The 13,529-nt window shown below is 39.5% G+C and overlaps 2 protein-coding genes across 7 annotated transcripts in view; both read right to left on the bottom strand.

The window, feature by feature from the left end:
- Positions 1-13,529, bottom strand: part of LOC144609082 (cell surface hyaluronidase CEMIP2-like) — an 82,589-nt gene that overhangs the window by 21,205 nt on the left and 47,855 nt on the right. For all 5 annotated transcript variants that reach the window (XM_078427448.1, XM_078427449.1, XM_078427450.1 and 2 more), the window contains 8 exons: positions 13,024-13,152; positions 10,461-10,546; positions 8,378-8,509; positions 8,055-8,090; positions 5,083-5,235; positions 4,809-4,986; positions 2,792-3,007; positions 2,464-2,672 (listed from right to left, as the gene is read on the bottom strand). In XM_078427448.1, coding sequence (XP_078283574.1) covers positions 2,464-2,672; positions 2,792-3,007; positions 4,809-4,986; positions 5,083-5,235; positions 8,055-8,090; positions 8,378-8,509; positions 10,461-10,546; positions 13,024-13,152 — 1,139 coding nt within the window. The remainder of the gene's footprint in view (positions 1-2,463; positions 2,673-2,791; positions 3,008-4,808; positions 4,987-5,082; positions 5,236-8,054; positions 8,091-8,377; positions 8,510-10,460; positions 10,547-13,023; positions 13,153-13,529) is intronic.
- LOC144609083 (cell migration-inducing and hyaluronan-binding protein-like) overlaps positions 1-13,529 on the bottom strand; it is a 151,286-nt gene that overhangs the window by 119,845 nt on the left and 17,912 nt on the right. The window lies entirely within an intron of this gene.

Genomic DNA, 13,529 nt, shown 5'->3' with positions numbered 1-13,529 from the left:
ACAGCATCTCTAACAAGGCAGCATCCTTTCCATAGTGCACTGAAATGTCACTGAAGGATCAGGGCGGCAGAGTGACGCAGCGGTAGAGTTGCTGCCTTACAGCACCAGAGGCCCGGGTTCAATCCTGACTATGGGTGCTGTTTGTATGGAGATTGCACATGACTGTGGGGGTTCTCTACGGGTGCTCCGCTTTCCTCCCATATTCCAAAGATATATAGGTTAATTGGCTTCTGTAAATTGTCCTGAATGTATAAGATAGAACTAGTGCATGGGTGATCTTTAGTCAGCACAGACCCAGTGGGCCGAAAGGCCTGTTTCAACGCTGTATCTCTAAACTAAACTAATGACATTTAACAAAATCTCTTTAGCGAGATTTACATTCACAGCCTTCCTAAGGTAACACAAGCCCTCATTTGTAATTTTCCCTCCAAAAATTCTTCTCTCCCATAAGCCAGAAATCCAAATTGCCAAGTTAAAGTGCCACAAAGTAGGCTTGATCAAATCTGAAGGGAAAAAGATAGAAAGTGCTGGAGTAACTCAATGGGTGAGGGAGCAACTCTGGAGAACATGGATAGGTGACGTTTTGGGTCAGAACCCTTCTTCAGACTGATGTAAGAATTGAATTTAGCTAAGTAGAAGGGAAAAAATAGCAGCAAAAAATGAATATTTTCAGACTGGATGAAGTGTACCATGGCGTTTCGATGGGTTTGATACTAGGACTTGTGACATTTTAATAATTTCAAATAATTTCCAAATCTACTTGACGCACAAAACCAAGAGAAATGGAACCATTAGGAGGATAGTAACAGATTTCATAGGGATCTTGAAAGGGTGTTGGAAAATGTAGGTAAGTGCTAGATGAAATTTAGTCCTGAGAAAATGCTATTATTTGATACACAATTCTAAAATGATTACAAGCAGGGAGATATCTGTGGGTATATGTGCATTGTTCATTAAAAATAAGGGGGTGTATTGAGAAAATGGCCAAAAATGCATATAGGATCCTGACCTTCAAAATAGAGTCAGAGGGCAAGGAAGACATGAGCCTTTTACAAACAAAAGGTACTTCCATGACGATTGTTTCCAGTTCTGGACTGCAGTTTAGGAAAGATATAAATATTATAGTGAATTTGCTGAAGAAATTCCCCAAAAACATTCTCGGGAGGAAAGATTTTTGTTGCGTGAATAGTCTGGAGAAGCTGATCTTTCAACAGAGGATTGGTGTGAACCTGTGAAAGAAGGAATTGCAGATGCTGGTTTAAACTGAAGATAGACACAAAATGCTGGAGTAACTCAGCGGGACAGGCAGCATCTCTGGAGAGACCCGAAACGTCACTCAGTCCTTCGCTCCAGAGATGCTGCCTGTCCCGCTGAGTTACTCCAGCATTTTGTGTCTATCATTGGGGTGAACCTCCCTCAATGGGTGAGCAGTTAAGTAATCGGGAACATAGAATGAAGGAATTTACAAAAAATAAAAATGACACCTGGAAACTTATTTTTCTTTTTCAAACTACGGCAAATAATTAGGGTCTGGAAAACACCAACGTGGTATTGGTGACAGCAGATTCAATTGTGGTGTGCCAAAGAGAGCTGGATAAGTATCCGAAAGGAAAGAATTTGCAGAGCTATAGGGAAAGGGGGCAGTGGAATGGGATTAGCTGGATTATTCTTACACAGAGCCAGCAATGAGTCAACAGCTGAATGTTCTCCTTCTTGTAAATATTGTGATTCCATGAAAAAACTAGCTTCAATAGCTGGAAATTTGAAAACCACAATGGAAAAAACTGCCGACAGTAAATTTTGTTGATTAAATTACTCCTGCGGAGAATTCTAAGGATTTTCTTTTACATTATTAGAATAAACAACTTGTTTAGAAACATAGAAAGTAGGTGCAGGAGTAGGCTATTCGGCCCTTCGAGCGAGCTCATCCAGAATCAGTACCCCGTTCCTGCTTTCTCCCCATATCCCTTGATCCCGTAAGGGAGAGAGGTCCAGTCAGATAAAGGCCCAGGATTGATGAAGAAGGGTGAGAGGGCAGAGACTCACTTTAGGAAAAAGACTGCAGATGCTGGTTTAAATCGAAGGTAGACACAAAATGCTGGAGTAACTTCTGAAGAAGGGTCTCGGCCCGAAACGTCACCCACTTCTTCTCTCCCAAGATGCAGCCTGACCCGCTGAGTTACTCCAGCATTTTGTGTCTACCGGAGACTCACTATATATGAACAACGGTTTCTGTATTAGAGCAAGTATCTATTTCCCACAAAGAGCCCAGAAAGCATTTTTTGTTTGGTTTGAGAAGGCATCGCAATAAATCATAAGCAAATTATAGAGCGTTGAGCATGGGCTGGGCAGAACTCAAAGAAGAAAAGCAGCATAGGACTCAACCTGAATAGTTAATTCTATTTCTCTCTCCAGATACTGCCTGACCTGTTGAGCATTCCCAGCACTATGGTTTTATGTTACCTGTTAAAATTGATCGGGTAGAGGACAATCTGCTCAGGGGTACTGCCATTCCATGATAATGTGTAGGCTTGTTCCAGCATGACGACAGGCTGGTACTGCTGATAGGGTGCCTTACGATTTACACCCTGCAGCTTCAGTGGGTGGTTTGGGTACAAATCCTTTGTAATCAGGAGAGGTGGGTTCTCTGGATGCCATGCTTGAACGTAGAGCTGTGTAAAAATAAAATAAAAAGAGAATATTCATTACGGTTTCCGGCTATAAAACAAAACTTCTGAATTGCAAAATACGTTAAATTCTACAATTGCAAGTTAACCCAACTAAAATTCACCTGTGCATACTTGCCAGTGCAGATTACACCATTCCACCTTGGCACACTCAGGCAGCCCGGATGACGGACCAAGTAGTTATCAGCCCTGACCACAAATGTATCAGGAAATCCAGTCACTGAACCATCCAAATCATGGAAGATAGAAGTCTGGTCACCATCAAGGCTGTTGGTGCCAAACCACTGCCCTGGCGTGCCAAAAAATACCTCAAGATTTACCTGATGGGGAAAATGCAAGGAAATAAATTAGGAGAGGTACATAAAAGGTAACTTGTCCTCAGACCACCCCCCCCCCCCCCCCCTAACCCCCACCTACACACAGAAAAGGCATACTGGAGGTCAAAATTCACAGAGGGACTAATAAATCATTCTGCACATGGAACACGTGTTGAAACAATGCTTGCAGTGAATGTCTGCTGGTTTCATTCAAAGCAGTGGAGAACCAATGTCCTCACCATTGCATGCAATGCTTTACACAATCAAACTGCACAAACCTTGCATTGCCAAAGACCAGCCAGCAGCTTGAATTTTCAACCACATATTCCTGACATAGCTTGGGGTTTTCTAGTAGTAAGACTAATAAGACTAATCTAGGAGTAAGACTAAATTTATGCTCAAGTGGCAGATGAGCATGAGGAGCCCTTGACAATTGTGCCAACAAAGACCAGCTGCAAATGTAGACCTCCTCAACTTCAAGCACTTTGAAAAACTAAATTTAGGTTTAGGTTTAAAATTGTCGCATGTACCGAATTTCAGTGAAAAGCTTTGTTATGCATCCTATCCAAACAGTTCAGATATACCACACACAGATACAGTAAGTTTAAATTCGAGGACAATCGATAGAGCAATGGGGAAGATACAGAGTGCAGAACATAGTTCTCAGCATTGTAGGGCATCAGTTCCTTGGACAAAATCCAATCATGTACAACTGTGACACTTTCCAGAATAAAAAATGGCATTAACTGTTGGAAACTTTGAAAGTGGCTGTGGGATGGAGGGACTAGGGGTGATGGAGTTGGGGATGCAGTCTAGGCCTTTCCTGTAAACGTGCAAAAAATCTGCTCCAGTGTTCAAGGCTCATAAGTGTAATTTCACTATAATTATCACCACGGCAATACGATTAGTGGTAAAACCATTGCACTATGCAGTAGAATTTCTGGCCATTTGTTTCTATTTCTTGGATACCAATACGAGAGAGTACAAACATGATGTAAATTACCAATTAGTCCATTAAGGAGTTCAGAAGAAATTTCTCTGCTCACCATGCTATGAAGGTTGAGGTGAGTGGTGAAATGCATTGAATAAAAACTAGATAGATTCCATGTGAGAAAAATGGAACATTATGATAGGATTAAGTTGAAGAAGCTTAATGGTGAATTAATCTAGGTCTATTGGCCCAAACAGCCTATTTCTCTGCAAATGTTAGTGGAGTAAAGAAAAGATGTAATAATGCAATACTTAATGATTCTAGGTCTTAATACAAATATATAATTCTCAGGGCAATGGAATTAGAATCAGTCATACAAATGGGAATAAGGTCTCATAGCCCAAGACCCAACCTACACAATCTCTCCCCAAATGGCAGACCCAAAGACACTGGGTCTGTGGGTTAATTGGCTTCAGTAAGAAGTGTAAATTGTTCCTGGGTGCATAGCAAAGTGCTAGTGAACGGGGAGAGCACTGGTTGGTGCGGACTCAGTAGAATGAAAGGTCTGTTTCCACGCAGTATCTCTAAATAAACTAAACCAAATTGCCATCCAAGGAACCAGTTGAGTGAAATGCGCTGGACTTCATCTAGAGCAACCCATTTTCAAGTAAGGAGCTCAAATTGTACTAAATACTCCAGACCTGGTTCAATATAATTGTAGCAAGAAATCTTTACTCTTGTACCCAAATAATTTCACAATAACATTCTTTTTCAAACTAAAATGTCACTATTTTTACTCCACTACCAAGGAATGATTTCTTCTGATGTTTGAGAAGATATAGTAAAGTATACAGTAAAATGATTATAACTTACACTACTCTCCAACTTGACTTGCGATATATTATTTTGGGGGCTGATTTGCCAGGGATTTCTCATAAAGAATCCAAGTGCACTGCTGTGCCTTTCATGGTTAGATAAGTATTTCTTAAATGTGCACTGTGTCAACCTGACTGGACCATCATAGATCTGGAATCCGCGGATGGGAAATGTTCTGGAAAGCAAGAAAACCCGTAAATGTAACTCGCCCTGTAGCTTCCTGCAACAGTTCGAAGCAATACACTTTATAATATTGCTTTATATGTGCTACCTGTTTCTTGGCAATGTTCTGTACTCTCCATATGCACCCTTGCCCCAGTATCTGTTTTGTCCACCATTGTAGCCCACATTGATGCTTTCACCAACAAAAACTGATCTTGTCACTTCCATGCTTGAGCCTTCATCAGTTGGGAATGTTCCATCACTATGGAAACAAAACCACAATAGTCGTTGAGAATCCTTCCTATTGTGAGTTTTCAGTAAAGAGTGATATCAACTAGAGATAGTTGTCCTTTGTACACAATTCTTTGAAGATTATTCTTTGTATTGAAGAAAGAACTAAATTGCATGTTCTCTTAGAAGAGAATTTCTTTTTCGAAGTAGTCAAGAGAAACTGCAACTGCATTTCCACATAAATCTAATACTGTACACTAAGACTAGTCACTTTACATAAAATACTGAAAATTTCAACATTTAAAATTCCTGAAGACCTAATTGCAAGCCACAGTAAAGCAAGTGAATTTAGTTCATAATATACTGATTCAGTAACGTGTTGGGCTGAAGACAGCTTTTAGTTGTGAAACTGCTTTTTCTTTGGTTAAAATTACTCATTGCTGCCCCCCTCACCATTGACACAATGTCAGGAAGTGCAGACTGATACTCCAGTGCCAAATTATGTTACCATCTAGCAGAGTACTCACTAGAAGTAGGGAGGTTCTAAACCACTCTTGTAAAAGATAGTTAGGACCACAGGATCCTCCCATTCTATGTAGGTCAACTATCTTATCAACTGGTTCATAATGCTAACTTACATAGGAAGAGCCATCAATCAATTGGCAAATATTTTCAATCCTTTACTCAAAGGGAGGACTGTAACAATATGCAAATAACAATCACAGAGTTTACATGTTAAATATATGTTTCCATTACGGAATCTTCCCATTTTAGTGTGAAAACTAGGAAATGATGGTTTGAGAGAGACTTTCTGCATTGATCCTTCAATGTTAGAATAATTTATTAATTCCACTCAATGGCAGCTAATTAAACAAATTAGGATTATTGTTCCTTCCATCATTTGCAATTCAAAAAAGCAGCACCTTACACTCACTACCAACAAACTGCCTGTTCTCTCAAGCCCTCCCATCATAAACACTGTTGTGCTTCTTGGGAAATGAAGTATCTCAAGTTGCAGAGTAGGGAAACAATAACTTTGATTGTCCGTGTTCTGTACCCATGAAAATCTTGCCACCATGAAAATGAGTTCCTACGTTCTGCAGAGACCCTCGCCAAAATTATTATAATTTGCCAGGTATTCAATGGGATTGGCGTCTTCTTCACCACTTGTTTTTCAGATTCATCATAGTCAATAGTGAAGCTTTCTTGAATTCACAAAATGCGACTTTCAAATTGATAGAATTAGCTTGAATCTCAGTCAGGCGAACGACAACAAACAGAGACAGCAGAAGCAGCTTCATAACTTCTGTTGCCTCAAACGCAAGAAGAAGTTCTCCAAATTATTCTCCATTTCCAATTTAATATGCCAACAAAAACAAATCAAAAGCAAACATTTTAATGCCTCTTACTGCACTCCATCACATCCTCTTCGATGCCATTTTCTCCCCCCATTCCATCATGAATGGTCCCTACCTGAAATTTCATCTGTCCATTTCCCTCTGATTCTGCCTGACCCACTGAGTTCATCCAGCACTCTTTTTTTTTTTAAACTCAAACTTCCAATATGTGCAGACTCCTGTGTCTCCCAGTTACTATGTTCAAGGCAGAGATCAATAGCTCTTTAGATATTAAAATAAACCATGGGATGTGGGGGCAAGTGCAGAAAAGTAAAACAGAGGTAGAAAATCAAGGATAAACTTGTGAATTGATAGGTTTAACATGAGGACATAAACAGCCCACTCTGATTCCATGAACATCACACTGCTGAGGTTGCTGCACTATCAATGATGTATTAGATGAGACTAAAGCAGAGTTGGATGTCACCATGCACAGTTGTCCCCGCATTTTGATCAACAATACTCTCTCAACACATAAAATATATTCTCTCAAGAATTATTTGTTTGTGTTTATGGATACCATGTCTCTCTAAGCAAGGGATGCTTTGAAGATTACATAAGTGGCAGAAAGGCAAGTGGAGAAACTACCAGAGCACAAAAGCAGAGCAATTACAGGATCTGAGCGAAGTGGCAACAAAATTATGGGAACTTATGTGGTGTTAACCTTGGCCAATAAGCAGGCTAAACCACATTGGCAAAGTCAAATCTAGTTACATGTTGAAATATTTATGTTTTTCATTGTTCTATATTTTATTGCATTTCATGGCATAACTGATTATTGTTCGGATTAATTCACAAAATGCTGGAGTAACTCAGCAGGTCAGGCAGCATCTCAGGAGAGAAGGAATGGGTGACGTTTCGGGTCGAGACCCTTCTTCAGACTGAGATTAAGATCATTATTATTTTTCTACCTAATTTTCCTTTACAAGTAAATGAAAACGATTCTTGCCAGATGTGCATACAATTTAACAATTGTATAAAACAGATTTCATTTAGAATATTAGAAATCTTACACTGTACACTTGCCAACATTGTATTGGAAATTATTGATCACATTTACAATAACTTTTCATCGGAATAACAATAACACTTTGCATCACCCAGAGCAAGGACATATACTTGTGAGAATTTTTCATTTTAAATAGGGATGAAAAAATAAGCACAAAAGAGTTTATAATGGATTGAATGATCCTCAGGTACCTTGTTCACTAAAAACCAACTGCAAACAAAGACTACCTGAAACTTAAAAATACAGGAAATGTTCAGCAGCATATGTGACAAAAGAACCCATTAACATCCCAGGTCTATGACCTTTATCAGAACCATAATTTATGACTCTGTTGGAAACTAATAAGCATTGTTCCTGCACATTTTGGTTTGTCACCCAAAATTATTTGATCGGGAAAGTTCGACACCGAGAAAGACATTCATAAAATTAGAAAATCAAGTTTACCTTGCTAGAGTCAGACCGATCCCATTATCAGAGAACCTACATAAGCAAAAAGAATGGGGTCACATTCCAGAATTTCACGCATCTTACATTATACAGCAAGCAACATAATATCAAATCCTTTACGAAGCATATGTGATCAGCGAATTGTTTTGTATAGCCGTAGTAACTACCTCTGTATTAAATCTTCAGTACCGTGCATGCAGCATCAGCAGTGGAACCTTTAGCTCAGTGACTACCATCTCTAGTAATTCATTCAATGCTTCTCTATATATCAAAGTTATTTTTTGTTGCAAAGACATGTTCCAGCATATAACAGAACTTACCCGGAGTTACGGAATATAATGTCCCCACCTCTAGCCCAAGCTCCATGCTCGTTGTTTTTAAATGCTATAAGACCATCAATAACAGCAGGAACACGTGGCTGCCTTGGGTCAGCATTTTGATGAGGGCGAAACCTATGTCAAAGATACAGAGCAGAAGTTACAGATCTGTCACGGTTCTTGGGAAATAAAGTATTGAAAACAGAAGGCAGGCACAGAGGCCCAAGAAATTAATAGACATCAGAAACCAAGATTCAGCGGGAACAGAAGGCTAATATGACAGTTTTAAGTACTAATGATTTATTAATGCTTCATTATCAGTTGAGCATAAGATATTTAGAGCCATAAATAAATCACTCAAGAACAAATCTTTGCTTGTTACACGATTTCAGCCAAAAAAATTAAGCAATCATTGCATATTATCCCAAATTTGCTTGCAGCAAAGTGTAAACATCAAGACAATTGGAAAATATAAATAATAAAAACAACAATTGAATGGTAGATAAGGCTCTTCTTGCTGCATATGGAGCATGTTATTAGAAGATCCAATAGCTGTTGCTGGCAATAGATGCCAGAATTGTAAGAAAATTATTCAATATTTTATACTTATTATTAATTACACGTGAACCCACAATGTTCATTATTTATTATTTAAGCTAAACAGCAGCAGATATATCTATCTGTACTTCACTGTATGTGGTACTTATCACTAGAACAATGCAGTTTTACTCATATTGTTGCAAGATATTCTGAAGAAACAGAGAATTTTAAAGCAGAATAATTGTTTACTTGGTATCAGCCCCGAGGGGTGACCTTTTCAAACAGGGTGGCAAGTACATGGAATAAGCTACCAGAGAAAGTAGTTGAGCTAGGTACAATAACATTTAAAAGGGATTTGGATAGGTACATGGATAGGAAGGATTTAGAGGGCTATAGACCAAACAATGGTAAATTGGACTTGCTTAGATGGGGCATTTTGATTGGCATGGACAAGCTAGGCCGATGGGCCCGTTTTTGTGCTGCAAGTCTCCATGACACCAAGTGATAATTTTACCATGCTCTCTGTTGGGTCATTAGTCAAGAACCTCGCTTGTCCCATTCCCTTCACAACTGACCTAACCCAGCTCAATTTCTATGTTGCTAATGCCTGTAGTGAGAAACGATAGAGTTCTCCTTTCCTATTTTTCTTCGCATCAACCCACTGAGATTCCCCAACATTGACCTCGTCCATTAATTCCACACTCTTACCTCCCTCTTACTAGTAACTGGTGGTATCCAACAATAATACCCAATGCCAAAAACAAACACCAATCTCCAGCATTTGGCCCTGTTTGGAAAACAAGCACTAAAAAATATTGGCTGAATTAAATCATTTCCTAACAAATAGTCAAATCTACCACAGACTTACTGCAGGGGAAGTGATCAGCTACTCAGTTCCCACAAGGAAGAGGCCGCAAATATGCATCAAAACTCACCAGTGAACACAACTTGCATAATTTCTCCCTAAATAATGCTTACATGGAATCTGTTTCATTCAATTTAAAAATGCTTCAAGCATTGGAAAAATTAATGCTTATAAGTTGGACTCATTTGCATAGAGTTTTTACCAAATTTCCCAGGGTGATATCATGCTAGCAAGCATTACTTGATCAATAAACTAGCCCCAGCGTTTCTGTGCATTATTGAGCATACAACCAACATTTGTCCATTATTTGTCATGAAGCCAATTATGTCATAGAGCACACCTTTACTCTACTAAGTAGAGCCTGTGGAGTGTTCATGGGCATGTGAGGGAGAATGGTTAACAGGCACCTAAGTGGACTATTGGATTTAAGGGATTGTTCTGAGCGCTGGGATAGACAGGATAGGCCGAATGGCTTACTTCCATGCCTTAAGAAAATATGTTCTAATAAAACCTTCTAATAAAAAATCAAGTTGTTTGAATAAGAGCATAAACTGAACCAGCAAAGATAATTTCACCTGAACTGCGCACAAAGACAATCCTAAATAGAGAAACATGTAAAAGTATGGAAAGCTCTTTACACAGAAGTAAATCAATCTTCTGAAATATTTAATTCTGCTATACCTGGCAAAGTTTAGTGCAAGAATTTCCCTGGGATCATTGTCATTGCATTTGGTTGTCTTCACTCCACTGTCAATAAAAAGTCCAGCCTGGGGAAAAGGAGACCAGAAATCAATGAATCGCTGGAGATATTGATCCCAACATTCCAGCCTGGCACTATAATAAAACACACATTAGTAACACTGAGTACAATTGAGAACTACAGAAACCCCCTATTCTTTTCTAGAGGATTGGGCATTTCAAAATGATAATATACAGCAAAAGTAAGTTGACTGTCTGGCAGGAAACACAAGGCATCAAATGGGCCTTTTTCTGATTGGCAAGATGCAGTGAGCAAGGTGCCAATGCAATTGGCGTTAGGGCCATAATTTCTTTTTACTATGCATATAAATGACTTGGATCAAGATACCAAAAGCTAAAACTGCTAAATTTGATGATGGCACAGAGATGTCGTGAAGCAGACATAGAAAGGTCAGAGATGGATTTGATGTTCTACCAAATGGATTATAATGTGGGAAAATGGGAAACTGACCATTTTGGCAAGAAAAATGAAAGAGAATTTTATCTGAATAGTGAGAGACAGGGTGAGTTCTGAAATGCCGAGATCAGCATAATTCTCAATGGGCTAGAAAGCAAGTAATTAGGAAAGCTAATGGAATGCTACCAATGATAGTGGAAAATGAGTCAAATTGGCATCTCAAAGATTCTCCCTGTAGAGTATGTGAATGCCGCGTGAATCTCCCACTAGCACAATCATGGAACTAATACTCTAGGGTCATCAGCACGGATGCCCCCCTCCCCCCCACATTGGGGACTATGGGCAAAGCCAAAGAGGACTTCTGCTCAAGAAATCTTGAAAATGCCCTGGCAGCGAGACAATGTGAGACAAAGCAATCTTCCTGGATAACCTCAATGCTGGAGAGACAATCTGGCAGCAAGACAGAATTTACAAGGAGGGAGTAGGAAAAGATCAATCCAACAGAATCTTCCTGACAAATTGCTTGAAGCGCAGACTTGTCAAAATCAACAACCTATTTTGTCAGAGACAATCACAAGGCTTTAAGGCAATGCCCTTGATCTTGTCATAGGCAGCAGTTGGACTACATCACTCTCCAAACTGGAAACCACAAAGGCGATGTCGGTTGGATCGAGCATTACCTAAAACCACCAGGCACAAAGCAACACAGCCACAAGAAACAAATAACTTTGGAGTTTCCAAGCACCGCACAAAAGACGACTCTATTCAGACAGCGCCTTACATACAATCTGATGACCCCACAAACAACGAGAGCTTTAATTAGCACCTATTGAAAGATAGGCTTCTCTACCAAAACGTACCCGGGCAGGTTTGTAAGAATCAATTGAGGATCCAAGAGCTAACCAACCTCGACTGTAAGGTGTTTTGGGTTTAGAAACACCACTGTGGTTAAAAAGAGAAGCAGCAGCTCTTTAAACATAAGGTGCCTCAGAACACAAAACCCTTGATCCAAAGAACAGGAGGAAGAGCATAGGCTATCCAACAACTCACTGATAACACATACTGTAAATAAGACAATCAACGGTCTAAACACCCAAGAGTAGTAAAGAACTATAGATGCTGGTTTAAATCGAAGGTAGATATAAAATGCTGGAGTAACTCAACAGGACAAGCAGCATCTCTGGAGAGAAGGAATGGATGATGTTTCAGGTTTCGGGTCGAGACCCTTCTTCACCCAAGAGTATACCTACTGTAATGTAAGGGGAAGTCCAGAACCAGGGGTCACAGCTTAAGGATAAGGGGGAAGTCTTTTAGGACCGAGATGAGAAAACATTTCTTCACACAGAGAGTGGTGAGTCTGTGGAATTCTCTGCCACAGAAGGTAGTTGAGGCCAGTTCATTGGCTATATTTAAGAGGGAGTTAGATGTGGCACTTGTGGCTAAAGGGATCAGGGGGTATGGAGAGAAGGCAGGTACAGGTTACTGAGCTGGATGATCAGCCATGATCATATTGAATGGCGGTGCAGGCTCGAAGGGCTGAATGGCCTACTCCTGCACCTATTTTCTATGTTTCTATGTTTCTATGTAAGTGAGGAATGGAGCCAACATATCATGGACAATAATGTAGGGAGCGTCCACTACACGGACTTTTGAGATCTGACACAATCCTTGACATTAATGTTCTTGACTCATGTCTCAGCAAGATATCCAGTTAGTATGTTTTCCCGGTAATTACGTGGGATTTCTCAGGTACTCCACTTTCCTCCCACTTTCCAAAGACATGCAGATTTGTAGGTTGATTGGCTTCTGTACATTGCCCCAAGTGTGTAAGATGCAAAAGTGGGATGACGTAGTGTACAGGTGATCGATAGCTGGAGTGGACTGAAGGGCCCGTTTCCACGCTGTATTTCCAAACTAATCTAAACATTTTGGGTTGAAATCAAAACCTAGGCTTAGAATACACAAGGTGCCTCGAAGCTATATTTTAAATAGTTCACAACAATTTTGGGAAATCTTATTTTGAAACAAAAACTACAAGTACAAAATAAATCATTGTTATATGCTCTTATTGTAGCAGAGTATACACACCTTAAAGTTAGAATGGACCCTGTTGTTGTAAAATATTCCCAAGGGGGTAAACTCTGACTGACCATCTGGAAATTGACCCACAGATTCTCCAGTGGGGTTACGGTGGAAAATATACCATATTCCCACATCCTGGAAAGGAAGATATCACACAAGGAATGTTAAAACCAGGAAAAACTATATATATATAAACAAAACACTTTCTCTAAGCATAATTGTGCTTCAATAGGAATATTTAATTAAAAAAACTAACCTATACATTTAAATGAATTTACACATCCCAGAGGAGAACCAGCTAAAAATAGGTTGAGGTTAATTATTGCTTTTTGTAGGTTGGACCAAATGTATGCAGAACAATTGAAAAATCAGCAAATGCTGAACATCTGAAATAGATGCAGAATAAAATGCCTTTGCATGCAAGGACTGTTCCTGGACTCATGCAAAGCATTTTGCAGCAATAATCTTTCATACAAAGTAGCTGCCTACTTGCCACACACTGAACAGAAACA

Source organism: Rhinoraja longicauda, chromosome 33 (assembly GCF_053455715.1).
Source record: "Rhinoraja longicauda isolate Sanriku21f chromosome 33, sRhiLon1.1, whole genome shotgun sequence".
NCBI lineage: Eukaryota > Metazoa > Chordata > Chondrichthyes > Rajiformes > Arhynchobatidae > Rhinoraja > Rhinoraja longicauda.
This window is presented reverse-complemented; position numbering and strand designations above follow the sequence as displayed.